This window comes from Dendrobates tinctorius, unplaced genomic scaffold (genome assembly GCF_039654945.1).
Source record: "Dendrobates tinctorius isolate UK_male_01 unplaced genomic scaffold, ASM3965494v1 ptg000021l, whole genome shotgun sequence".
NCBI classification, from domain to species: Eukaryota; Metazoa; Chordata; class Amphibia; order Anura; family Dendrobatidae; genus Dendrobates; species Dendrobates tinctorius.
Genome location: NW_027361689.1, coordinates 2,620,852 through 2,647,817, shown reverse-complemented (window position 1 = coordinate 2,647,817; position 26,966 = coordinate 2,620,852). Strand labels below are relative to the sequence as shown.

The 26,966-nt window shown below is 46.8% G+C and overlaps 1 protein-coding gene and 7 non-coding genes across 10 annotated transcripts; all 8 read right to left on the bottom strand.

Moving 5' to 3' along the window:
• Positions 1 to 8,432: 8,432 nt before the first annotated feature.
• LOC141083876 (small nucleolar RNA SNORA73 family) lies at positions 8,433 to 8,594 on the bottom strand. The gene has a single exon (XR_012230853.1). It is a non-coding gene; the product is annotated as a small nucleolar RNA SNORA73 family (small nucleolar RNA).
• Positions 8,595 to 9,426: 832 nt separating this feature from the next.
• Positions 9,427 to 25,120, bottom strand: RPS7 (ribosomal protein S7). Of its 3 annotated transcripts, none has more exons than XM_073568159.1 (7): positions 24,964 to 25,120; positions 23,943 to 24,024; positions 21,422 to 21,493; positions 16,410 to 16,553; positions 15,149 to 15,213; positions 14,272 to 14,425; positions 9,427 to 9,539 (listed from the first exon to the last, which is right to left on the bottom strand). In XM_073568159.1, exons 2-7 carry the CDS (start codon positions 24,015 to 24,017, stop codon positions 9,462 to 9,464), a joined length of 588 nt encoding a protein of 195 aa, XP_073424260.1. In that variant the 5' UTR covers positions 24,018 to 24,024; positions 24,964 to 25,120; the 3' UTR covers positions 9,427 to 9,461. The 3 variants fall into 3 exon arrangements, with proteins under 3 accessions (XP_073424260.1, XP_073424262.1, XP_073424261.1); XM_073568161.1 differs by having other exon boundaries at positions 14,275 to 14,425; XM_073568160.1 differs by having other exon boundaries at positions 24,876 to 25,020.
• On the bottom strand, positions 9,616 to 9,837 carry LOC141083871 (small nucleolar RNA SNORA73 family). Its single transcript, XR_012230848.1, has one exon. It is a non-coding gene; the product is annotated as a small nucleolar RNA SNORA73 family (small nucleolar RNA).
• Positions 14,594 to 14,815, bottom strand: LOC141083874 (small nucleolar RNA SNORA73 family). The gene has a single exon (XR_012230851.1). It is a non-coding gene; the product is annotated as a small nucleolar RNA SNORA73 family (small nucleolar RNA).
• LOC141083878 (small nucleolar RNA SNORA73 family) lies at positions 16,045 to 16,266 on the bottom strand. Its single transcript, XR_012230854.1, has one exon. It is a non-coding gene; the product is annotated as a small nucleolar RNA SNORA73 family (small nucleolar RNA).
• On the bottom strand, positions 20,602 to 20,823 carry LOC141083873 (small nucleolar RNA SNORA73 family). The gene has a single exon (XR_012230850.1). It is a non-coding gene; the product is annotated as a small nucleolar RNA SNORA73 family (small nucleolar RNA).
• Positions 21,587 to 21,808, bottom strand: LOC141083872 (small nucleolar RNA SNORA73 family). The gene has a single exon (XR_012230849.1). It is a non-coding gene; the product is annotated as a small nucleolar RNA SNORA73 family (small nucleolar RNA).
• On the bottom strand, positions 24,110 to 24,331 carry LOC141083875 (small nucleolar RNA SNORA73 family). The gene has a single exon (XR_012230852.1). It is a non-coding gene; the product is annotated as a small nucleolar RNA SNORA73 family (small nucleolar RNA).
• Positions 25,121 to 26,966: the final 1,846 nt, after the last annotated feature.

Here is a 26,966-nt window from a genome sequence, read left to right as displayed (position 1 = left end):
GAAAGGACAGACCTGTTCCACCGAGACAGGATGGTCTGTTGAAGCGGTGTTGGGTGAAATTTGGCAAAGGGAACCGCTTCGGCCGTCGCCACCATCTTTCCTAAGACTTTCATGGTTGACCGGAGAGATGGCGGCCGTGTGCTCTGCAGTGATCGTACATCTCGCCGCAGAGATAGCATCTTTTCTTGTGGAAGAAAAATTCTCGATCGACGGGTGTCGAACGATAGGCCTAGAAACACAAGACGTTGTGTCGGAACAAGGCAGGACTTTTTTATTGACAAGCCACCTGAGATTGGACAGGGTGTCGGTAACGATGGTATGACTTTGGCGAGACTGGTGAAAAGACAGAGCTTTGATCAGAATGTCGTCGAGGTACGGAAAGAGGACGAGACCTCTGATCTTTAACAAGACCATCAACGCCGCCATGATCTTTGTAAATACTCTGGGTACGGTGGCGAGACCGAACAGCAGGGCGACAAACTGGTAGTGGTCCAGGTGAATCGCGTAACACAGGGATCTCTGATGCCCGGAAAAGATGGGAACATGCAGAAGGGCATCTTGAATGTCTATTGAGCACATGAATTACTGCGCTTCCATGGAAGCGATTACTGAACGAAGAAACTATCCTGAAATGTAGGGGGACTCTGTTGTTCAGTAACTTGAGGTCCAGGATGGCTGGACCGCGCTGCCATTTTTTCAGTACTACAAACAGGTTTGAATAAAACCAGGTGAAACATTCTGACTCGGGAATGGGCACGATCACCCCGGAACTAAGGAGGGAGGTGATGGATGCAAAGAAAACCCAGAACTAAGGTAGGGTCCGGGGCCAAGAAGCGAACTTTATCTTCTATCCTGAGGATACAACCTCCCTGACCAAAGAGTCTTCTACTGAGGCAAGCTAGAAGTCTGAGAAGAAAAAGGAGTCGACCGCCCAGTTGGGAAGGCGCCTCGGGTTGCGTTGACAGTCATGCTGATGTGGACCATCCAGTTCTGGACCTGGAGGATCTGCCTTGTGTGAGATCGCCAGGAGGGAGTGGGCCTAAAGGAGACCTTGTTCTTATCCTGGCATACTTCCGGCCTTTGTTGGTTGGAAGAGTATTCTGCCGTCGCGAAGCGGCGGGAATACCGAAAGGGCCGAAACTAACGCCTTGAGGGGGTCTACGAGGCTTGGAATGAGGGAGAAGAGAGCTTGTGTCTCCAGTGGCATCTTAATAGTCTGGTCCAGCTGGGATCCTAAAAGACGCACTCCCTGAAAAGGCAGATTGGTAAGGGACTTTTTGAAGACCAATCCGCCTGCCAAGCTTTGAGCGAAATTGTACTCCGGATTGCAACCACGTTGCTGGACGCTTGAGCAGCGCAGGACGCGGCATCCAAGGAGGCCGAGACCAGATAAACCCCCGCATGGGAGATCTGGTTGGCTAGCTCGGCCAATCGCTCTGGTTGGGCTCTATCCAGAATGCCCTGGCAGAGATCCTCTGCCCAAGTAGCTATGGCCTTTGCTACCCAAGTGGAAGCGAAGGCCGGGCTTAGCACCGTCGCTTCGAATGCTGACTTTGCTAAAGATTCTATGATCCTGTCGTTAGAATCATTTAGAGACGCCACACCTGAAATCGGAAAGACCATGTTGTTAGATAGTCTGGACACTGGAGCGATAACAGAGGGGAAAGCCGACCAGTTGTCGGTGAGCTTTTGAGGCACTTCCCTCTTTGAAAGCGCCTGGTCGGATTTTCTCTTTCACTGGCAGGGTGCTTGCCCAACTCAGAGTGCAAAGTGAAGACTCTGGAAGGTGTTTCTGGCCATCTGAACGAAACCTCCTGATCTGAGGATTTCGCAGGGGAGTCTGTGATTTCGAGGGTGTGGTTAATCGCTGTAATGAGGTTCTGTACCGTAACCTTCATGTCCGCATCATGGTCCGAATCCAGCTGTAAAATCTGTTCGGATGGCGCATCTGAAATCGCCTCGCCTGACTAGACTGCTGGGAAGGACTATGCGGTGAGATGGGGCGAGTGGAGGATTCCGGCAGGAGATCCTGCCTGGGCCTTTTGCGGCTTATGCTGGCTGGCTTAGATTGGGCCTCTTGTAACCTGCTGGATCCTGCAGAAGTGTCCAGGGGCACCTTATCAAGAACGGCCACTAGGAACTGAGACACCCTGGTGAGTTCTGCCACTGATTGTGACAGAGAAGCCTAGCCAGGAATGGGGGGAGGGTTCACTCCCACGTGATGCAATAGATGGCTCCCGGGCGGCGACAGGCTGAATGGGATTGCTGCAGTCTAGGCAGAGTACGATTGTACGTTAAGAACTTGACTAAAGTGCAAGTGGGAGCCGGAGGAGGAGCATGAACAGACTTAGGGATAGACATAATGAAAGTCCCTGAAGCAGTGCCGGAAGGTTGGGGACAGAATGGCAGGTGTCATTCTACAGATGCAGAGCTACTCACGATCCAGTGATACCCCCAGTAAGCGATGCTACATGGCTCATCCGGCTTGCAGGCCCCAGCAGAGGAGAAAGGAGTCCACTGACAGGCTGAAAAAAAAAAAAATGGTGGCAGCCTGAGGGGAGGCGCACGCTCCAGGTAACATGGGCGTAGCTAATCGCCTAGAGAGATGGCACCGCCCGCTGTAATAGAAGAGGCTAGTCAGGGAAGAGCCGGTGGGCGGGCCTAGAACAGCCGGGAAAGCCCGTCTATGACTGAAGGCAGGGGGCGTGGCCGCGACGCAGGACAAGGCTGCAACTGAAGCCGGGGCCTAAATTAACCGCGGCGGCCGCCTGTTAGCACGGGTCGGCGCGGAGGCCTCGGCGACCGCTCCCGAGGACCGCCGCTGACTGGGCAGGAAGGTTGCCTAAAGATGAGAGGGAAGAGCTGTTCTCAGACTAAGGCCCAAAGTGAAGCCGGGTCCTGGCGTAAATGCAGTGGCCGCCGGGAGGCGCGGAGGTCCCGCAGCCCTGCCAGTGACCGCTCTGTGGTGCACTGCCTCTGTATAAAGCTGCTGAGGACGCGACTCGGGGGCCCATCTGTGATGTTTGCTGAGTACCGTTAAGATCCAACGCTGTCCGCTCCGTTAGAATGATGTCCGCGCCTCATCCAACCGACAGGCTCTGGTAGGCGAGTGGGTGGGAGACAGGGGGCGAGGACCATATGTGCCGAGCGCCCGTGCTAGGCTCTTGGTCCTGCCGTGGAGGGCTATGAGGCTACGGGGTGGCAGTACACGCCGTACTCATAGTCTCTTTGTGGGACTACAGATGTGACTATTCACTCTGTATCCCTCCGGAACCTGAAAGAAAAACGACGCACACTGAGGTAGATATGGGTCTAATGAAAGACCTGTGTCCACCTCCTACTGACACTAAGCTAAACTGGATATCTTACTTCCTGTCGGTGAGGTGTATACTGCTGAGGAGGAGCTAACTTTATTTGCATAGTGTCAGCCTCCTAGTGGCAGCAGCATACACCTATGGTTTCTGTGTCCCCCAATGAAGCGATGGAGAAAACACAGATCTACAATGCCCCATTATATCATTGGTCATCGCACTATAAAAATATTGGGTAACACTCATCCCAAGTTAAGTGACTCACGAGTTAATACACTGATTTTTTTGGGAAGCAGAATTAGCATAGAAGCCATTTAAAACCGGTTTTGTTTTCTGCGTTTTGGCTGTGCGGCACAAGTGACCACTTCTGGTCAGTACAAGTGCAGTGATGCCAGATTTCATTTTTTTTTTTTTTTAATATACACTTTAACACACTGAACCACTTTTTTTTTTACCTCAAAAAAATTGGGAGCGCTAGAAATTATATTTTTCTGCCAATTTGTATATACAAGCGCTTACTTTCTTTTCTTTTGCATCACAAGCTTACCTTTTTATTTGAACCAATTTGGGGTTCATAATATTCTTTCATTGCCTATTATTCTAATTTTTGGGCAGCAGAATTAACAAACAGAAATAGAAAAATTTGTATATTTTTTTCCCATAGTTCACACTGTGAGAAGAGACACCGTTATTCTTTGAGACAGCATGATTCCAACAATACCAAATTTATGCTTTTTTAATGTTGTACTACATTTATATACTAAATACACTTTTTGCAAAAGTTTTTGCGTTAAGTAATCATTTAATTCATCGCAGTGCCATTGTTTTTGCAAGATGAAACATTTCTTTAGAAAAACATTTTTTTCATCAATTTGTATGGCATATTGAAGAAAAAAAGAAAAAAAACCTAATTTTTTGTCTTTTCATTTTAAGAGTTAGGATTTGCATTGAGAGGTCCAGATACCAAAACACCAATGACGTCATTTTGTTTTTAACTCGAAACCTGCATTTTTAATAGTGAAAATATATTTTTTACTTAGTCGGATTATGAAACTTGAGTATTTACATGCTTATCTAACATCCATCAATACTAATTTACAGCAATGGGTCACAACAGTCAGATCTACACCAACGTGCTTGTTAAACACAGATCATTGCATAGCTGGCACTCATAGCAACCCTAGATATTCTATGACTGCATTGCAGGGGTACAAATGCAGATGAAAGGAGACAATCCTCGTCCCTGTTAACTATGTAAATACCACTGTTGCTATTGATAGTGGCATCTAAGGGGGGGTTTGAATTGAAACAAGCAATGGTGTGTATCCTGCACGGTTTATCTCCCCAGTCACAGCCCAAGAGCACAGGGAAGTTGTAGGAATATACAGTCATATGTTAACGTTTGGGCACCCCTATTAATGTTAACCTTTTTTCTTTATAACAATTTTGGTTTTTGCAACAGCTATTTCAGTTTCATATATCTAATAACTGATGGACTCAGTTATATTTCTGGATTCAAATGAAGTTTATTGTACTAACAGAAAATGTGCAATCTGCATTTAAACAAAATTTGACCGGTGCAAAAGTATGGGCACCCTTATCATTTTCTTGATTTGAACACTCCCAACTACTTTTTACTGACTTCCTGAAGCACTAAATTGGTTTTGTATCCTCATTGAGCTTTGAACTTCATAGCCAGGTGTATCAAATCATGAGAAAAGGTATTTAAGGTGGCCACTTGCAAGTAGTTCTCCTATTTGATTCTCCTATGAAGAGTGGCATCATGGGCTCCTCAAAACAACTCTAAAATGATCTGATAAAGATTATTCAACATAGCTTTTCAGGGGAAGGATACAAAAAGTTGTCTCAGAGATTTAACCTGTCAGTTTCCACTTTGAGGAACATAGTAAGGAAATAATAAATTTTATTTTTATAGCGCCGACATATTCCGCAGCACTTTACATTTCAGAGGGGATTTGTACAGACAATAGACATTACAGCATAACAATAATCACATACAGTAGATTATAACAAATACCAAGAGGAGTGAGGGCCCTGCTCGCAAGCTTACAGTCTATGAGGAAAGAGGTAGACACGAAAGGTGGGTGGTAACAGTTGCCCTGATTGTATGGACCAGCCATAATGTTAAGTGTGTAACAGTACAGACACAGAGTGCTAATGGATGCATAAAGCATGTGGGAACATGATGCTGGGAACCTGGTTATGGTAAAACTTTTGGCTCTGCCACACAGGGATAGGTTAGGTTAATGTGTTGAGGCGATAGGCCAGTCTGAATAAATGCGTTTTCAGGACACGCTTAAAATTGTGGGGATTGGGGACTAATCGTATTGACCTGGGAAGTGCATTCCAAAGAATTGGCGCGGCACGTGTAAAGTTTTGGAGACGAGAGTGGGAGGTTCTGACTATTGAGGATACTAACCTCAGGTCATCAGCAGAACGGAGGGCGCGGGTAGGGTGGTATACTGAAACAAGGGAGGAGATGTAGGGTGGTGCTGAGCCATGGAGGGCTTTGTGGGTGAGGGTAATAAGTTTATACTGAATTCTGGAGTGGATGGGTAGCCAGTGTAATGACTGGCACAAGGTAGAGGCATCGGTGTAACGATTGGTGAGGAATATGATCCTGGCTGCAGCATTCAAGACAGATTGGAGAGGGGAGAGTTTGGTAAGAGGGAGACCGATTAGAAGAGTGTTACAATAGTCGAGACGAGAATGAATAAGAGAAACAGTAAGAGTTTTTGCAGTCAAAAGTAAGAAAAGGTCGAATTCTAGAAATGTTTTTGAGGTGCAGATGACAAGAGCGAGCCAGTGATCGAATGTGGGGGGCAAAGGAAAGCTCGGAATCAAGTATGACCCCAAGACAGCGGGCATGTTGCTGGGGAGTAATAGTGGAACCACAGACGGAAATGGCAATGTCGGGTGTAGGTACATTAGTAGCGGGAGGAAACACAAGGAGTTCAGTCTTTGACAGGTTCAGTTTCAGATATAGTGAGGACATATTAGACACAGCGTTTAGACAATCGCCAGTGTTTTCTAGAAAGGCTGGCGTGATGTCAGGAGAAGCGTATAATTGGGTGTCATCAGCATAGAGATGGTACTGGAAACCAAATCTACTGATTGTTTGACCAATAGGGGCAGTGTACAAGGAGAAGAGGAGGGGGCCTAGAACCGATCTTTGAGGAACCCCAACAGTAAGGGGAAGGTGAGAGGAGGAGGAACCGGCAAAAGAAACAGTAAAGGAGCAGTCGGAGAGATAGGAGGAGAACCAGGAGAGAACGGTGTCCTTGAGGCCAATGGAATGGAGCATAGTGAGGAGGAGCTGATGATCCAGTGTCGAATGCTGCAGAGAGATCCAAGAGAATTAGCATGGAGTAATGACCATTTGACTTAGCTGTTAGCAGATCATTAGAGACTTTAGTGAGGGCAGTTTCAGTGGAGTGTAAAGAGTGGAAACCGGATTGGAGAGGGTCGAGAACAGAGTTTTCTGAGAGATAGCGGATAAGACGGGAGTGGACCAGGCGTTCCAGGAGTTTAGAGATGAAGGGAAGATTAGAGACAGGTCTATAGTTAGCGGCACAGTTTTGGTCGAGGGATGGTTTTTTAAGTAGTGGATGTATGATGGCATGCTTAAATGAGGGAAAAATACCAGAAGAGAGAGAGAGAGGTTAAATATTTTAGTTAGGTGAGGGGTGACAGCAGGGGAAAGAGACTGGAGGAGATGTTACGGAAATGGGTCACTGATGCAAGTAGTTGGGCGAGACGATGCAAGGAGCCTGCTTACTTCTTCTTCTGTGACTGGTTCAAAATCAGAGAGTGAGTTAGATGCAGTGGGGGAGGGAGGACAGTGCATGGTATGAGGGGATTTGGAGATAATTTCCTGTCGGATCTGGTCAATTTTTTCTTTGAAGTAATTGGCCAGATCGTCAGCTCGGAGCTCCGTGGTTGGGGCCTGTACTCTTGGATTGAGTAGAGAATGAAAAGTGTCAAAGAGACGTTTCGGGTTATTGGACAATGGAAGAACACAGGTACAGTTCTTGTTAAGCCCAGAAGTGGCAGGCCAAGAAAAATATCAGAAAGGCAGAGAAGAATGGTGAGAACAGTCAAGGACAATCCACAGACCACCTCCAAAGACCTGCAGCATCATCTTGCTGCAGATGGTGTCACTGTGCATCGGTCAACAATACAGCGCACTTTGCACAAGGAGAAGCTGTATGGGAGAGTGATGCAAAAGAAGTAGTTTCTGCAAGCACGCCACAAACAAGTCACCTGAGGTATGTAAAAGCACATTTGGACAAGCCAGTTACATTTTGGAAGAAGGTCCTGTGGACTGATGAAACAAAGATTGAGTTGTTTGGTCATACAAAAAGGCATTATGCATGGAGGCTAAAAAACACAGCATTCCAAGAAAAACACTTGCTAAAATTTGGTGGAGGTTCCATCATGCTTTGGGGCTGTGTGGCCGATGCCGGCACCGGGAATCTTGTTAAAGTTGAGGGTCGCATGGATTCAACTCAGTATCAGCAGATTCTTGACAATAATGTGCAAGAAACAGTGACGAAGTTGAAGTTACGCAGGGGATGGATATTTCAGCAAGACAATGATCCAAAACACCGCTCCAAATCTACTCAGGCATTCATGCAGAGGAACAATTACAATGTTCTGGATTGGCCATCCCAGTCCCCAGACCTGAATATCATTGAACATCTGTGGGATGATTTGAAGCGGGCTGTCCATGCTCGGCGACCATCAAACTTAACTGAACTGGAATTGTTTTGTAAACAGGAATGGTCACAAATACCTTCATCCAGGAACTCATTAATTGCTACAGGAAGCGACTAGAGGCTGTTATTTTTGCAAAAGGAGGATCTACGAAACATTAATGTCACTTTTATGTTGAGGTGCCCATACTTTTGCACCGGTCAAATTTTGTTTAAATGCAGATTGCACATTTTCTGTTAGTACAATAAACCTCATTTGAATCCAGAAATATAACCGAGTCCATCAGTTCTTAGATATATGAAACTGAAATAGCTGTTGCAAAAAACAAAATTGTTATAAAGAAAAAAGGTTAACATTAATAGGGGTGCCCAAACTTTTACATATGACTGTACAGGACTTCATCCACACCAGCCGGAAGACCGGGGATGGACATGGTCTCCAACGACGTGGAAGGGGACTGTACGTCACTGCGCCACAAGATGCTACGCTCCCATACGCCACAAGGACAGAGCCTGCGAGAGCGACCCTGCGGGATATCCAAGTTGGGGAAAGGAATTGTAAACCCACACATAACAGAAGATAAAATTATAATCACATGCAATTACAAAGTTATTGCCTCGTACATTAACTCACAAGCACCAATTGTGCTGACAATGTTCCTGGAGAGTTTTCTTTAAAAAAAAAAATATTGGATCTAATGAGTAAGGTTAAATCTATATAAGGAAAATAAAATATTTTACCATTTGCTCATTATACCACCTGCTCATTCTCTACACATAATGAGTACAAGCTACTTCTAAAGGTAGTAATCCAAATATTTTAGGCTTATCTACCCCTGTGTTTGCAGATCCGTTTTTTTTTTTTTTTTTACACATGTCTCCCACTGAAATTTTAAACTGTATGTAATTTACTAGATTAATTCATTTTTCTTAAAATATATGGCATTTTCTTCTGTATGTCTGAAGGTGTACACAGGATGTAGATGTGGGTATATAGACTTAAAAATATGCACATATATGCAATCATATCGGCTCTTACTTTCCACTTACCATATTGATCCAACTATCACTGGACTAAACACTAGACATGTGCAAGTAACAGATCACAGATTACAGCAAGTCCCTGGCTCATAAGTAAAAAATCAATGTTGGACAAAGCAAGTTTCTTATCTCTTAGGACACATGACGCAGTGATGCTCTGTAGCACTTTAGTTTAAGGCCAATACTAGCGATTTCCTTCATATATTTGGCTCTCCTCTAATTTTATATTGGATATTTTGCATAAGGAAAAAAAAAAAAAAAAAAACACAGGATAGTTCCAGAAAGTATTTGTGCCAGAAGCCACAACGACCGCATCATGTAAGAAACGGAAACCAACATAACAAGTAGTTTTTTTTATTAGAACATTTGCACTTTACAACTGGAATTCTGGAAACTCGAAAACCACATCTTTGCCTGTGAGTTTCTTGTAGACACCAGAAAATGTTTCAACCTTAATAGAAGAGGAAAAGCAGGTTATTAAAAAATAATGTACATTATATTTATAATAAAGATTAAAAGGTTTCATAGTCTGTGTCCTGCATGGTTTATCTCCCCAGTCACAGCCCGAGAGCTCCGGGAAGTTGTAGGAATATACAGGACGTCGTCCACACCAGCCAGAAGACCGGGGACGGACATGATCTCCAACGTCGTGGAAGGGGACTGTACGTCACTGCGCCACAAGACGCTACGCTCCCATACGCCACAAGGACAGAGCCCGCGAGAGCGACCCCGCGGGATATCCACGTTGGGACATAAGTGCAACAAAAACTGAAAATATCAAGATTACAATTTCTATTCATGCTACAGACAATTCATCAGCCCTCAATGACTGGTAAAACTTCTAGATTTAAATAATGTCGATATCTTTGGGGTCAGATTATTAATAAAAATGAGTGAACAACCATATTGCACAAGTTGAAATGCAATTTAGAAATGCCAAAAACAAAATCACTGATATCTCTAAGTATGGGAAAGGACAGATGTTACAACTCCAATAAGCGTCACTCGCCCTTTCCAAGGACCTGCAAAAGAACAAAGCCCAATCCCTGTTAGGACCCCCTGTAATCAGTGTATTGAGGGGGGGGTTAGAAGTTTCTACGTTTTTTTTTGCCAAGAAACCAAGTAGCAAATGTTCATCCCTCCATTGTGCAATCAAGTATTACAACTCCCATTAAAATCAGAACATTTTCTGACAGTGTTGGCTCTTCCACTCAGACACTGCAATAGATCTAGTTATTTAAGCAGGGCTGTGGAGTCGGTAAGCCAAACCTGCGACTCCGACTCCTCAATTTCCCTTACACCGACTCCAACTCCGACTCCGACACATATTGCTTATATTTAAGTGAAAAATTTATTGTAGTACAATGTGAACCTCAGACATTTAATCATTTTTATGATCCAATAACCAAGATATTTAGATAAAACAGAATATATATTGGTGTACTACCCGGTTTTCATTCTTTTTGGTACAGATACGATATGGATAGACAGATATGGATAAATGGATATATAGATAGAGCAGATTTCTAATCTGCTTTTGCTATTGAAAACATTATCTATGAGCTCAAAAACCTTTCAGGTGATGCAGTTTTTTAAAAAGATGATCTGCTTTTGCAGCTGAAAAACGTATCCTCAAAAAACACAGGAAAAACGCTGTGCGTGAATGTAGCCTTAGATCAGGAATAGAACAGTCATTTATAGGACATTTCATAACTTTCCCAAACTCCTATAAAAAAATATTCAGCACATCCTGCATTGAATTACTGTACCCAATTTATTATATATTTTAGGAGTCGGAGTCGGTCCATTTTATACCGACTCCAACTCCGACTCCACCAAAATGAGCACCGACTCCACAACTCTGACTCCACAGCCCTGTATTTAAGGCCCCATTTTCTGGGGTTAAATTCCTACGACTTGAGTTAAAATGGCCCATGTTACAACCATTATTTCCGGTCTGACATTTGGCAGCTTTACTGTTGTGTGAATTCAGCCCTTCTCTCCAAGTACTTGACAGTATTTCTTTCAACAGCAATAAGTCAAGCATTACTTTAGTTTTGCCCAAATTACAGCACATGGGAAAGCAGAGTAATGACCAAAGTGGAATTGGTGACTGGTCGCTTTGTGGTTTCAAGAGAATGTGTCCCCCATTTTTACCACCCCATCCAAGACCAAGAGCAGCATGATTTAGAGACAGAGACCCTGTCCTCTTCCTGGGCTGCTTGCTGCAGTTTTGATAAAATTCCTGTTTTCTCTGCTGCAGATCTACCACTTCCCAGAAGGCAGAGCTCTGTATAACCCTGTCCGCACCACCGATTGCAAGCCTTCAGTGTACACTGTGCATAGGCAGAACGCTGCCAATCAGTGACGGGGATGAGTTATATACAGATCATCAATATGGAGGCCTACATGGCAGCAGGTTTACTAGTCCTTTAATGATAATCTCCTGTTGATAGAACAGTCATTGTATCAAAACTACAGCAAGAAGCCCAGTGAGTGGCGCCTTGCCGTAATAAGGGTCTGTCTCTGGATTAGGTGGCAGAAGGCTGGCAACAGATTCCCTTTTAAAGGGCAACAAAACTGTAAGGCCCCCAATAATCATTGCCTTTGGGACAGTGTTGTGCTTTTCTTTTTTGCACCCAATTCATTCTATTCATCTTGCCTGTTTGTAGACAATTCCAGCTGTTTTTGCCAGATTTATTAATTGCGACCTTTTTTTGAATAACCTAGCACGACTTTACTCAGTACCACCCTGGAGTAATCTTTTGCATGTTTCTCTAGAAGTCCAATTTTGTGTGACATCTAAAAATAAACAAACAAATTAACGTTTATCTCAAAAATGGGGGCGTGGCTATGGAGAGAGAGGACGCTGGACAGGAGAGCTCCTTACCATCCTGTACGATCCTGCATGCTAGGACCTTTTTCAACGGCATATTCAGGGCTGCCTGGCCCCCTCTGGATACCAGGATCCCCCCTGGGCCCCCGGCAGGAGGACGGTGAGCGGCCGGTGTGTGGGCGGCTAGAGCTGGAGGCTGTTCCCCACGAGGCGGCAGCCATCTTGGGCGCGCGGCTCGGCTGCTGTGAGCTGCGCGCGGCTCGGCTGCTGTGAGCTGCGCGTCGGCCCCTACTGCTGCACCGCTGCTAGTGCAGTGAAGAAGTCAGCTAGCAAGATAAAGGAGGACACGGTGAGCAGAGGAACTTTGGAGGGTGGAGGTGGACGGCGGGGCCCGCAGGGAGCGGCGGCCATATAGGACGCGCGCTGTCAGAAGGAGCGCGGTGTCCAGTCTCCAGTGTTGCAGCGTCGCTGGGGCAGCGACCTGTATCCTAAAGGATGTGAGAGCAGTGCGGTGAGTGCCCTGAAAGATGGGCCCTACATAATTTCCTCTCTCTACTCTGAATCGCTGGCCTGCTGGTGCCATTACAGTGGGGGAATCTGCTCCCCCTCCCATTGCTGCTTTCTGGGAGTGGGTGTCCCTCCCCCCGCCATAGGAGCCTTAGTGACATTCTATCTTCGTCTACACGAACCCTGCTCCCAGGCTATAACTGATAAGCGTGGCCCCTGCTGTATACATATAAGTGCAACAGGAGGATTTCTGTACTGTATAATTTCAGCTACACTGGGATACTTTGCGGTTCTTAATAATGAATCGGTCTAAGGGATCGACAGCAGCAGAAAAATTAAAGGAATTTGTCAGACCTGACCCTTCTGAGAGCGCACGCTATTTACGGAACACCTCACAATCTTAACGTAAAAATCGTCCCTCAGGGGGTGGAGAGGAGATTGAACAGGAAGAAATGACCCTTAAACAGGCATCTGAACAGTTGACGCAGGCTATCTCCCTCACCAGGACATCCCTGACAGAGAAAATAGAGGATGTCTACACTGAGGTGGGGAGACTCCGTCAAGATATGCAGGCCATGAGGGGGCGCATCACAGAGGTGGAGACAAGAGTGTCCCAGGTGGAAGACACCATTACGCCTATGGAGGCGAAGCTAACTAAGGTAGCGGGATCTATGAACGCTTGGAGGCAAAAAGCAGATGACCTAGAAAACAGAATGCGTCGGAACAACATCAGTGTCATCGGTCTGCCAGAACGCTGTGAAGGTCAGCACCCTGAGCAATTCCTAGAAGGCTGGCTTAAGATCTCTCTGGGAGATGAATTCTCCTCGGTGTTCGCTGTTGAGAGAGCCCACAGAGTTCCCACCAAACCTCTACCTCCGGGGGGCCCCGCCTAGACCCTTCCTGGCGCGTCTCCTCAACTGCAAGGATAGAGACACCATTCTGCGCCTCACACGACAAAAGAGCCCCATCAAGTTCAACGACGCCGTGATTTCAATCTTCCCGGATTACTCCGTGGAACTCCAGAAGCAGCGTGCGCAATTTATCGACATCAAGAAACGGCTCGGGGAAAAGAACATTGTATATTCCATGATTTATCCCGTTCGGGTTGTCCACGGGGGTTCCTCCTTATTTTTCACGGATCCGGCGGAGGCTGCCGAGTGGCTGCGGTCCCATAGAGGATCCCCTGCAAAGGAATCCTAGAGTATCTATTTTCATCTGGATCCTTTCATTGCAGGCTTAATCGGAGCTCTCCTGGCAGACACCCAGAGATCTACAATACCGGACACTGTGTTCAGTGATGGTATCCCCTTGTTTGTTTTTTGATAGAGGAGCGGGACTTTGCTCCTATGTTACTAGGTTTATATTTTGTTGTCTTTTTTCCAAACTTATCTCAAAAATGGAAAAAGTGAAATGTTTTTTTTTTTTTTTTTTTACTTTGTGCCCCATATGTTGAGGCCTTTGTGTCAAACACCAAGACAAAAAAAAAAAAATTACTTAAAAAAAATCCCTGCAAGTAATAAACAGAGGTCTGGGTTTTTTAGCATTTTTTTTAATGAGTTGTATATGAGTGGGTCCTTGGATCAGTACCAGTTGTTCAGAAGACCATGTAAAACTACTGCGTTCCTGTAGGAGTGGTGGAAATAAGCGCATGGACCTATAGACCACTGTGCGCATGCTTCTGCAAAAAGTCTTGAGCAATCAGTAGTGGTCTCAGGACCCAAGTAATCACTGATCTAACCCAAATATATCAAATACAAATATAAGACTACAATCAAAGACCATATTCATGAGTCAGGTGATACAAGACCACAGGACAATATCTGAACCAAATTCCAACCACTACCTTGTGTTCCACATTGTTCTGTTGTGCCTTGTCCAAATGGACTTTGATGAGCCGACTGCCGTCCAACTTCACACGGATTCTTTTGCCCACAATTTCACTTGGGAACACCAAGTCTTCTAGGATGGCATCATGTACTGCTGTCAGGGTACGGCTAAATAAGAAGAAAATGGTCAAACAGTCTGTACCAATATTCAGTACCACAAAAAATACATTAAAATGGCCAAAAATACAGCACAAGTTTTATTTACCCAACATAAACTTACTTTTTATTTCACATGAAAGCTGTCATTACTTTTGGACCGAAATTTGTCAGTTTAAAAAGTGTATCCTGCATGGTTTATCTCCCCAGTAATCGCCCGAGAGCTCTGGGAAGTTGTAGGAATATACAGGACGTCGTCCGCACCAGCCAGAAGACCGGGGACGGACATGATCTCCAACGTCGTGGAACGGGACTGTACGTTACTGCGCCACAAGACGCTACGCTCCCATACGCCACAAGGACAGAGCCCGCGAGAGCGACCCTGTGGGATATCCACGTTGGTGCTTACAAATTGAGCCACACGTGCCATCTGTGTGATCTCAATTTTATTCACAGACTAATGCAAAAAGCAGCTTGAAAATCAGCCTTTCCCTCATATGAAAAAAAAAAAAAAAAAAAACTATAGGGGTGATTCAAAACTTGCTTGCCAGAATTTTTTTTTTTTACTTAAAATCCTTTGCAAAGTCACACTTTTTGTACAAACGCAAGGTTGCTTAAAAATGCAACCTGGCTCTTTCAGGCCATTTTCATCCCAGCTCCAACAAAGTGTTACGCAGACCAAGTTAGCTGAAGACGTGCACAACAGACGTGCCCATGATCACCATCATCCCTTACCTTCTGGGACGCTTCTGCTTGTTTTTCGTGCGGCTTTTTCTTGTTGGTTTGGGTAAGATCCTTCTCTGTAGGAGGAGTAAATAGAAGTAATGAATGCCACAAAAAAAATTACATCTGCAGTAACAGCATTAACTATTAAAACAAATTCTGCACTTGAGGCAAAACCAGGGTGCTCAATGCCCCCAGTCTTATTCCATATCTTCTGGACGTATAATTACACACAGTTTACCAAGACCATCTATGTGTCCAATGGTAAGATATGAAAGTCATCCTTTCCCCACGGTGCCCAGAAAAAGGGGAGTCGATCGAACCTGGTAATTCCACCAGGAACGACAGACTTGCTTGTAGGAAGGTGACCTTACTCTCTGCCATGGGGATGCAATGTCGGAAATTGTAAAAATTAAATAGCAAATAGAAGTAGAGTTTAAAGGGATTGTGTCCACAGATTCATGCTGCCCTAAGAAAAGGCAGCATAAAATACCAGCAGGTGCCTTCATTGCACCATTTCCCTTGCATTAGTACCTGGGATCCGCACCAATCTAACAGTGCATAGGTAATTATAATGACGGCAACACCCTCGAGATGCTGCACGTGTAGGACGGCGTGAACCTGCAGACAGGTTTCCTTTTCCTCGAGGAATTCTCTTGTAATTTAGGTCTGATATTCATCATCTACTCAATGTGCCTATGCCATCTTTAGTAGCAATCTTCACAAGTGAAGCAGATTTACAGCCATGTTGTTGGTCACTTAATGCACTTCCACTGATGATATATTGTAAAGCGACAAATAGTATGGAATCATTTCCTGCTGTCAATTAAAAAAAAATGGCCGCCATGGGTGGAAAGTGAAAGTCTGACAATAAAGACAAGCTCATTTTTAAACAGATTATAATATCTGGATGTATCCTGCATGGTTTATCTCCCCAGTCACAGCCCGAGAGCTCTGGGAAGTTGTAGGAATATACAGGATGTCGTCCGCACCAGTCGGAAGACCGGGGACAGACATGATCTCCAACGTTGTGGAACGGGACTGTACGTCACTGCGCCACAAGACGCTACGCTCCCATACGCCACAAGGACAGAGCCCACGAGAGCGACCCCGCGGGATATCCACGTTGGGTGAATAATAGTTAAAAAGAAGAATTTACCATCCCAGATTTACCACACGGGAAATCCAGGCAGACAACCCACTGAGAAAACAGCACATATGCACAACCCCCCAAGACTCCTAGGAGATAGCCTCCAATATCCCGAGCACACACCTGAGCGATGAAGACCACATGCTTGCCGCTGAACTTTTTCTCCAGCTCACGCACCAGCCTGACTTGGATCTTCTGGAAAGATTTCAGCTGAGGGACTGGAACGAAGATGATTATTGCTTTTCTACCACCTCCAACTTCAATTTCCTGCCAGAAATAATAAAATTATAGCTACAGTGCTGTTTTCCCCAAAGCGGTAAGATATTCATGATCCGCATTGTCTTGTGGGCTCGAGCTGCTGACTGACAGATGTCACTCTATGCACAGTAACAGGGAGAACACTGCTCAAGGACTGAAGGAGTGATGTCTCGTCAATAATAGTAAATTGCTATCTGTTTGCCAATTTTAAACTTTTGACAAATGAGCACAAACTAGAATACTTTTTTGACAGAAATGCTGATGTCTGATGAGATACTGTGAAGACTAGAGGTTGAATGGAGCCTTGAAGGTTTTATCCCACTTTCAGGATATCACTATCCCTGGCTGGTTTGTTTAAAAATAAATAAAATCTTTACACACCCTCACCTGGTCCAGCTCTGAGTTTTAGCCACTACTCCCAGTATGTTATAATAATAAATAATAATAAATTTTTATTTTTATAGCGCCGACATATTCCGCAGCACTTTACATTTCAGAGGGGATTTGTACAGACAATAGACATTACAGCATAACAATAATCACATACAGTAGATTATAACAGATACCAAGAGGAGTGAGGGCCCTGCTCGCAAGCTTACAGTCTATGAGGAAAGAGGTAGACACGAAAGGTGGGTGGTAACAGTTGCCCTGATTGTATGGACCAGCCATAATGTTAAGTGTGTAACAGTACAGACACAGAGGGCTAATGGATGCATAAAGCATGTGGGAACATGATGCTGGGAACCTGGTTATGGTAAAACTTTTGGCTCTGCCACACAGGGATAGGTTAGGTTAATGTGTTGAGGCGGTAGGCCAGTCTGAATAAATGCGTTTTCAGGACACGCTTAAAATTGTGGGGATTGGGGACTAATCGTATTGACCTGGGAAGTGCATTCCAAAGAATTGGCGCGGCACGTGTAAAGTCTTGGAGACGGGAGTGGGAGGTTCTGACTATTGAGGATACTAACCTCAGGTCATCAGCAGAACGGAGGGCGCGGGTAGGGTGGTATACTGAAACAAGGGAGGAGATGTAGGGTGGTGCTGAGCCATGGAGGGCTTTGTGGGTGAGGGTAATAAGTTTATACTGAATTCCGGAGTGGATGGGTAGCCAGTGTAATGACTGGCACAAGGTAGAGGCATCGGTGTAACGATTGGTGAGGAATATGATCCTGGCTGCAGCATTCAAGACAGATTGGAGAGGGGAGAGTTTGGTAAGAGGGAGACCGATTAGAAGAGAGTTACAATAGTCGAGACGAGAATGAATAAGAGAAACAGTAAGAGTTTTTGCAGAGTCAAAAGTAAGAAAAGGTCGAATTCTAGAAATGTTTTTGAGGTGCAGATGACAAGAGCGAGCCAGTGATCGAATGTGGGGGGCAAAGGAAAGCTCGGAATCAAGTATGACCCCAAGACAGCGGGCATGTTGCTGGGGAGTAATAGTGGAACCACACACAGAAATAGCAATGTCGGGTATAGGTACATTAGTAGCAGGAGGAAACACCAGGAGTTCAGTCTTTGACAGGTTTAGTTTCAGATATAGTGAGGACATGATATTAGACACAGCGTTTAGACAATCGCCAGTGTTTTCTAGAAAGGCTGGCGTGATGTCAGGAGAAGAAGCGTATAATTGGGTGTCATCAGCATAGAGATGGTACTGGAAACCAAATCTACTGATTGTTTGACCAATAGGGGCAGTGTACAAGGAGAAGAGGAGGGGGCCTAGAACCGATCCTTGAGGAACCCCAACAGTAAGGGGAAGGTGAGAGGAGGAGGAACCGGCAAAAGAAACAGTAAAGGAGCAGTCGGAGAGATAGGAGGAGAACCAGGAGAGAACGGTGTCCTTGAGGCCAATGGAATGGAGCATAGTGAGGAGGAGCTGATGATCCACAGTGTCGAATGCTGCAGAGAGATCCAAGAGAATTAGCATGGAGTAATGACCATTTGATTTAGCTGTTAGCAGATCATTAGAGACTTTAGTGAGGGCAGTTTCAGTGGAGTGTAAAGAGCGGAAACCGGATTGGAGAGGGTCGAGAACAGAGTTTTCTGAGAGATAGCGGATAAGACGGGAGTGGACCAGGCGTTCCAGGAGTTTAGAGATGAAGGGAAGATTAGAGACAGGTCTATAGTTAGCGGCACAGTTTTGGTCGAGGGATGGTTTTTTAAGTAGTGGATGTATGATGGCATGCTTAAATGAGGAGGGAAAAATACCAGAAGAGAGAGATAGGTTAAATATTTTAGTTAGGTGAGGGGTGACAGCAGGGGAAAGGGACTGGAGATGTGACGGAAATGGGTCACTGGTGCAAGTAGTTGGGCGAGACGATGCAAGGAGCCTGCTTACTTCTTCTTCTGTGACTGGTTCAAAATCAGAGAGTGAGTTAGATGCAGTGGGGGAGGGAGGACAGTGCATGGTATGAGGGGATTTGGAGATAATTTCCTGTCGGATCTGGTCAATTTTTTCTTTGAAGTAATTGGCCAGATCGTCAGCTCGGAGCTCCATGGTTGGGGCCTGTACTCTTGGATTGAGTAGAGAATGAAAAGTGTCAAAGAGACGTTTCGGGTTATTGGACAGTGAGGTGATGAGGGTGTTGAAATAGGTTTGTTTGGAGAGGTGAAGGGCAGTGTTGTATGTTCTAAGCATAAACTTAAAATGGATGAAATCTTCGTGTAGATTGGATTTTCTCCACAGACGTTCGGCGCACCTGGAGCACCGCTGCAGGAAACGCGTTTGCACCGTGTGCCAGGGTTGTCGCCGTCTATGTTGTGGTGTTCTATTTATAGGGGGTGCAAATTCATCCAGGGCACTTTGAAGTGTTTCATTGTAATGCTTCAATGCAGAATCAGGACATGAGAGGGAGGAGATAGGGGCCAATGAAGACTGCAAGTTCTTCAGAAGTTTCTGGGTGTTAATGGCCTGCATGTTTCTATAAGTCTGGACAGTGGGGGTGACCTGAGCAGCCTGGCAGTTCTTTATAGAGAATGAAAGAAGATTGTGGTCAGAGAGCGGGAGAGGGGAGTTTGCAAAATCATCCACTGCACAAAGCCGAGAGAAGACCAAGTCGAGGGAGTTTCCGTCTTCATGCGTTGGAGAATTAGTAAGCTGCGAAAGGCCAAATGAGGAGGTTAGAGATAAAAGGTGAGTAGCAGATGGGGAGAGGGGAAGAGCAATGGGGATGTTGAAATCTCCCATGATGAGGGTAGGGATGTTACAGGAGAGAAAATGTGGAAGCCAAGTGGCAAAATGATCCAGGAACTGATGGGAGGGGACGGGAGGACGATACACCACCGGCACTTGCATGGAGAAGGGGGTGTAGAGTCTGACGGCATGGACCTCAAAAGAAGGGAAGACAAGTGAGGGTACTTGAGGGATAACCTGAAAGGTACATTTTGGTGATAGGAGCAGACCAACGCCTCCACCAGCTCTATTGTCTGATCTTGGGGTATGAGAGAAGTGTAGCCCCCCGTATGAAAGAGCAGCAGCAGCGGTAGTATCTGACTGCTGGATCCAGGTTTCAGTAAGAGCCAGGTTAAGAGAATTAGAAAGGAAGAAGTCATGAATGAAGGAGAGTTTGTTACACACTGAGCGAGAATTCCAAAGTGCACAATTAAGAGAGATAGATGGCAGGCAGGGAATATTAATAAGATTATAATTAATAAGATGTTATTGCCCGCTGCACAGACATCATGTTGACAACACTGGCCAATTGGTAAGCCTCGCCAAAGTTGATGCTATGAGCCACTGTACTCACTAATTGCTATCTAAGCTGACAGCGCTGCAGCCGATCAATGAGCACAGTGGCTCATGTCATCAATTCAGGTAGCGCTTACCCATTGTCTGCAGCCAATAACAAACTGGTAGGAATGGTAGAGACTTGGCGCTGGACCTAGTGATGTTGAGTAAAGAAGTTGGGGGAGGGACAAGGTTCCAGAACAAAAAAAAAAAACCCTATAATACAGCTATGTGAAACAGATCTAAGTATTATTTGTAAATCCAAGAAAGTCAGTTAAAGAAATAGCATTATTTAACAATTTAAAAAATATATAAATATTCTGCACACGTGAGCAGTGTATCCTGCATGGTTTATCTCCCCAGTAATCGCCCGAGAGCTCTGGGAAGTTGTAGGAATATACAGGACGTTGTCCACACCAGCCAGAAGACCGGGGACGGACATGATCTCCAACGTCGTGGAACGGGACTGTACGTCACTGCGCCACAAGACGCTACGCTCCCACACGCCACAAGGACAGAGCCCGCGAGAGCGACCCCGCGGGATAGCCACGTTGGGTTAAGCCTTTTATGCAAACATGGTTATACAACATAGCAGAACACAATTGTCATCATTAGGGTGTGTGCACACGCTGCAGAATGCTCTGCGGATTTTTCCGCGAGGATTTAGTAAAATCCGCAGGTAAATCTGTGGATCATCATCTCTACAATGGAGCAGATGGCAAACCGCAGCAGAATCCGTGTCAATTCTTTCTGCGGATTTGAAACCGCAGCAAATCCGCATGGAAAATTCCACAGCATCTGCACTGCGGATTTCATTTTGCATAGAAAATAAAGGTACTGTACAACGCAGCAGAAACTGCTGCAGATCCACAGGGCCAAATCCACAGCGTGTGCACATGCCCTTACAGGTCTACAGGACAGAATTATAGTGCAGCTTGCACTGTCAACATCTCAGGTCTGCAGAAGTAATCGTGCCTGCTACTAAATACCAGATATATCGGCACTGTAGGTGATCATCACAATCAGATCACACGGGGAGTGGTTTAGAAAATCAATGAGGAGAGAATCTAGAATGTTCGCAAATGTTAAAGCTGAAATCTGGCCATTTCTCTGGATAGGAGACACTGGAAACGCTCAAGACGAGCAGCCGTACCTTAGCTGCAGTAATGTTTAGTTCCCTTAGTTGAGCTTTGAGGTCCGAATTCATCTCCAGCTCCAGCAGAGCCTAGAAGATAAAAAAAAAAAAAAAAAAAAAAAAAAAAAAAAAAAAAGGAAGCCATCAATTATCTGCGGGTCACATCAGAGTAAAATAAGTCATTTGTGTATCCTGCATGGTTTATCTCCCCAGTCACAGCCCGAGAGCTCCAGGAAGTTGTAGGAATATACAGGATGTCGTCCACACCAGCCGGAAGACCGGGGACAGACATGATCTCCAACGTCGTGGAACGGGACTGTACGTCACTGCGCCACAAGACGCTACGCTCCCATACGCCACAAGGACAGAGCCCGTGAGAGCGACCCCGCGGGATATCCACGTTGGGTTATCATTAAGGTTAGGTAATAAAGTCATCTGCAGTCGTAGTGTACCGAAAATCTGTATTAAAAAAAGGCCAGATGAAAAATGCCTCAACTCCCATGAGGCATTTTTACAGTATTTTTTTTCCTGCGGAAAAGCTGCTTTTTGCAGTTTTTTATTCCATGACAATTCTTTCACCCATAAATAGCAGTGAGTGTAAAGATGCACCAAGGTGTTTGTACTGCACTGTTGATGAATGAAACTAACTTTCTAAACATGAACTGTAGACGAATCACGTGCTCATGCCAGAAAGGCATAAAAAGCAAAAAAAATATGTTCGCTATGCACTTTTTAAATTATATTTACTGCCAACAGTTAGGCTATGTGCCCACGTCAGCGTTTTTAAACGCTCAGGAAACTGATCCCCTTCCCAGAAGACGCGCATCTTATTTCCGTGCGTTTCTTGCACAAAAGACGCGCTTTTTGAGGAGCGTTTTCTTGGAACAGAGGAAAAGGCTAAAAACGCTCAGCAATGCGGAAATTGAGCATGCTGCGTTTTTAGCCGCTAAGTCTACTTTCACATTTGCGTTTTTTTGCGCTGTGTGCGCAGTGCAAACGCACAAAAAAACGCATCATGCGTTTGTATGCTTTGTGTTTTTGCAATGGTAATGCGCACGTCAGCACTCCCATAGACTATAATGTGTTTTTGGGTGAATTTTGTGCGCATGCGGTTTTTTTTTTTTAAGACAGGTCGGACGCACAAAAAATGCAACAGGATGCATTTTGTGCACCCGGTCGCACACTACAAAAAAAAAAACAAAAAAAAAAAAACACGCATGTGCGTACAAACGCATGTCTATGCGCACCCATGTTAAGTAAAACCAGCCTTAGCGATTCCTGAGCGTTTAAAAACACATGCATTGGCACAAAATGCCAAAAACACATGCAATTTAATGTGAAGCTTCTTTTAAGAGTTTCTGCAGCGTCTGAGCCGGCACAAACGCTGCGGAAACGCTTAAAAAAATGCAACGTGGGCACACAGACTAAATGTTTTACCTGCAGAAAAAAAGGTGCTGCAAAAAATGCCACATGTGAACAAAGCCTTAAGGCCCCTTTACATTTAGCGATCCCGACCACGATACGACCCGGTCAGGATCGCTGGTGCATCTCTGAATGGTCGCTAGTGAGCTGCCACACAGGCAGATCTCACTAGCGATGCTCGGTGGTCGTACTTACCTTTCAGACGAAGTGATGACCGCTGTCTTCCGCCTGCGTCCACAGCTCGCTCGTCGGCACCAGCAGGAAGCAGACGACGAGAAATGGACGTGGACGATCTCGCGCGATCAGCGATAGCCAGCGGGGGAGCCGGTCGGAGGGAAGTATCACATGTAGCGATATCACTGCTGCGTCACAAAATCGGTGACGCGCTAGCGATATCGCTATGTGTAAAGCCCCCTTTAGACATGTAAAACTTAAGTGGCATCCTGCAGAGAAACCCTATTAGAGGATATGGAGATTGTAAGGGTGGGACCTCCCAACAAGCCGACTACACCAAGGCCGTGCTCTTTACATCCTCCGCTAGCTTATGCTAGAGGGGATGGGATCTCAAGAGGCTTTCGGAAAGGTGCTTGTCCCCGACGAAACCGGTTCTATTAACATTTTTTGTGTGGTCGTGTGCCACACAGGTCTCATGGTACGGTGCTGGTGAAGACACCGGGACCATATGCACTGCGTGCACTTGCAGCAGGCAAAGCACTTTCTTTGGAGGTAGTTTGGCAGTGCAACACATTGCAAAATGCCACATTAAACAGCCAGCCTCATGCACCTTTCTTATATACCAAGATTACTATTCCTCCACAAGTAAAGATCGCTGATTGCTCTAGGTGAAAGGCTATATAGAGAAAATGGATCCAACAGAAACCCCCTCATCTGTGAGCAGCGTTGTGTGTACAAGGCTTTATATAAGGCACATTAGAGCTGTGATACAGGAACAGCTCACACTGCAGTGGTGCGGATAAGTTTACACATGGAAGGCGTTCACGTGTCCTATTCTAATGACTGAGACACGACATGTGCCGGTATGTGTGAGCAGCAATGGACAACCCCTTTTAAGTGGCCTCAATCCCCCCTTTCTGCAGAGTCCGGATACCGCACTCACCTGGGAGATGCCAGACTCAAACTCGTCCGGCTTTTCGCCATTCGGCTTGACGATCTTGGCGCTCGTGCTGAACATGGCCTTTCTGTAAGAAAAGGAGAGGGACATGTAAGTAAAGGCCCGAACTAAACAGCAGCCACGTAAGGGGGTTCAAAATGAAACAAGCAATGGTGTGTATCCTGCATGGTTTATCTCCCCAGTCACAGCAAGAGAGCTCCGGGGAGTTGTAGGAATATACAGGACGTCGTCCGCACCAGCCAGAAGACCGGGGACGGACATGATCTCCAACGTCGTGGAACGGGACTGTACGTCACTGCGCCACAAGACGCTACGCTCCCATACGCCACAAGGACAGAGCCCCCGAGATCGACCCCGCGGGATATCCACGTTGGGTGGGGGGTTAGCTCACACAAGCTTATACTATACACGGCAAGTAAATGAATGGACGGCCAGCCCCCCGATCACACAGCGCACGGGGCCCCCCTCCAATCACACAAGGCCCCCGATCACAGAGCACACGGGGCCCCCCTCCAATCACACAAGGCCCCCGATCACAGAGCACACGGGGCCCCCCTCCAATCACACAAGGCCTCCAATCACATGGGGCCCCAATCTCACAGCACAGGGGGCCCTTCCAGCACGAGTCCCAGAGCACTGCACCCCAATATTAGCCTTATAAGTGAATACACAGCCCCTTCTGTAAGGCAGTAGACAGGAGCCAGGTGCACGGAGGCCGAGCCGCCACCAATAAGGCGCCCCCCGGTATACAGCGGCCACTACACAGAGCAGGAGCCGAGCCCACCCCACGTGACCTCCCCGCGCTGCCGCCAGCACCTCCGGCCGCCACACTCCATGTACAACCATCCGGCCCCATCCGTGCCACACACAGCGCTGCGCAGTCACAGCCTCGCCCCTATGGGAAGAAGGCGCCTTTACCGCCGGCCTGTGCAGCCATTTCGTGCCTCCAACCAAAGGAAGAAAGAAACTACGGAGACAACGTGTCCGGAGGAGCCGCCGCACTCACCGTCCTGTCTCAGTGACGGCCTAGGAAGAGGGCGAGTTCCCGCGAGAGCGGCCCAGATCTCGGCAAGGCGAAAAGGATCATGGGAAACGCGAGGCCTACGTCATTCCGTTGCCCAGCCCGCACGTTCTAGTACTGGCGGAAGTGGATGAGCTAGTGAGGGCGGAAGTAATGGGGGAGTGTGAGAAGGTCTCTTATTAGAGGCTTCCCCTCATAAAGCTCCATGACAAGAAGCCCTGGCGAGGCTGGGCCTCCATTATGACTGTTTCCTCGCAGTGGCATAAGTGCAGTGTGGAACCTGCCCGTGTGCAGTTAATATGACTGATATTTATTTAATGTGACATCTGCAGGTCCGGGCAATCTTTAAAGGGAATCTGTCACCCTTTTTTTGGACTATGAGATGCGGCCACCGCCATCAGGGGCTGATCTATAGCATTCTGTATTGCTGTACTGTAGATAAGCCCCCGCTGTAACCTGAAAGAGAAGAAAAACGAGTTAGATTATACCCGGGGGTCTGGTCTGGTCCGATGGGTGTTGCGGTCCGGGTACGGCGCCTCCAATCTTCATACGATGCCGTCCTCTGCTGCCTGTTGTGGCTCCTGCGCAGGCGCACTGCTCTGCCCTGTTGAGGGTAGAGCAGAGTCCTGCAGTGCACAAGCTCTGGCAGAGGTCCGGCGTACTGCAGTATTCTGCTCTGCCCTCAACAGGGCAGAGCAGTGCGCCTGCGCAGGAGCCACAACAGGCTGCAAAGAAGAGGACGTCACCGTTCGAATATTGGAGGTGCCGAACCAGGGCCGCCATCGGCATTACTGCCCTGACTGGTGTATGGGGCCCGGTGGGCAGAGGGGGCCCGCATCGGGCCCGGTCTCCTCTACTCACCGGGCCCTCAGTGCTGCGGCAGATGATAGCTATTGACATGCGGGCCCGCACGTCAATAGTTAACAGCGGCCAGCCAATTGGAGGCTGGCAGCTGATGTCCGCCGCAGCGCGCACCTCGCCGGCGTCTGACGTCATTGTCAGTCGCCGGCGAGCGCGCGCTTCTGCATGGGGGGACGCCCGGAGCTTAGCCGCTGGACTGTGGCCAGATAAGAGCTTGTGGTTTTTGTTTTTTTTTCTTTTTATTTATTGAGAGCGGCGATGCGGGGGGCCTGGGGCAGATGGCAGAATGCTGGTGACGATGAGGCAGAATGCTGGATACTATGGGGGCAGAATGCTGGTGACGATGGGGCAGAATGTTGGACACTTGGGGCAGAATGCTGGTGACGATGGCTGGGGCAGAATGCTGGACACGATGGGGCAGAATGCTGGTGGCAATGGGGGCAGAATGCTGGACACTATGGGGGCAGAATGCTGGTGGCAATGGGGACAGAATGCTGGACACTATGGGGGCAGAATGCTGGACACTATGGGGGCAGAATGCTAGACCCTATGGGGGCAGAATGCTAGACCCTATGGGGGCAGAATGCAGGTGACGATGGCTGGGGTAGAATACTGGACACTATGGGGGCAGAATGCTGGTGACGATGGCTGGAGCAGAATGCTGGTGACAATGGCTGGAGCAGAATGCTGGACACTATGGGGGCAGAATGCTGGTGACGATGGCTGGGGCAGAATGCTGGTGACGATGGGGCAGAATGCTGGTGACGATGGGGCAGATTGCTGGACACGATGGGGCAGATTGCTGGTCATGATGGGGGCAGAATGCTGGACATGATGGGGGCAGAATGTGACAGTGAGACATGGGAAGGGGCAGAATAAGATACGGGCATGATTGGAGATACGGGGCCAGATTGGAGACACAGGGGGTAGATCAAAGACATGGGGGCATGACTGGAGACACTGGGGGCAGGGTTGGAGACAGATCGTGCAGGATCATGGGCAGGATGGAGACAGATGGGGCAGGATGGAGAGATCGTATGGGGGCAGAATGGATACTCATGAGGGTGGGATGGGAGAACATATGGCTGAAGCCAGGAATGAGACACACGGGGGGCTATGATGGGGGA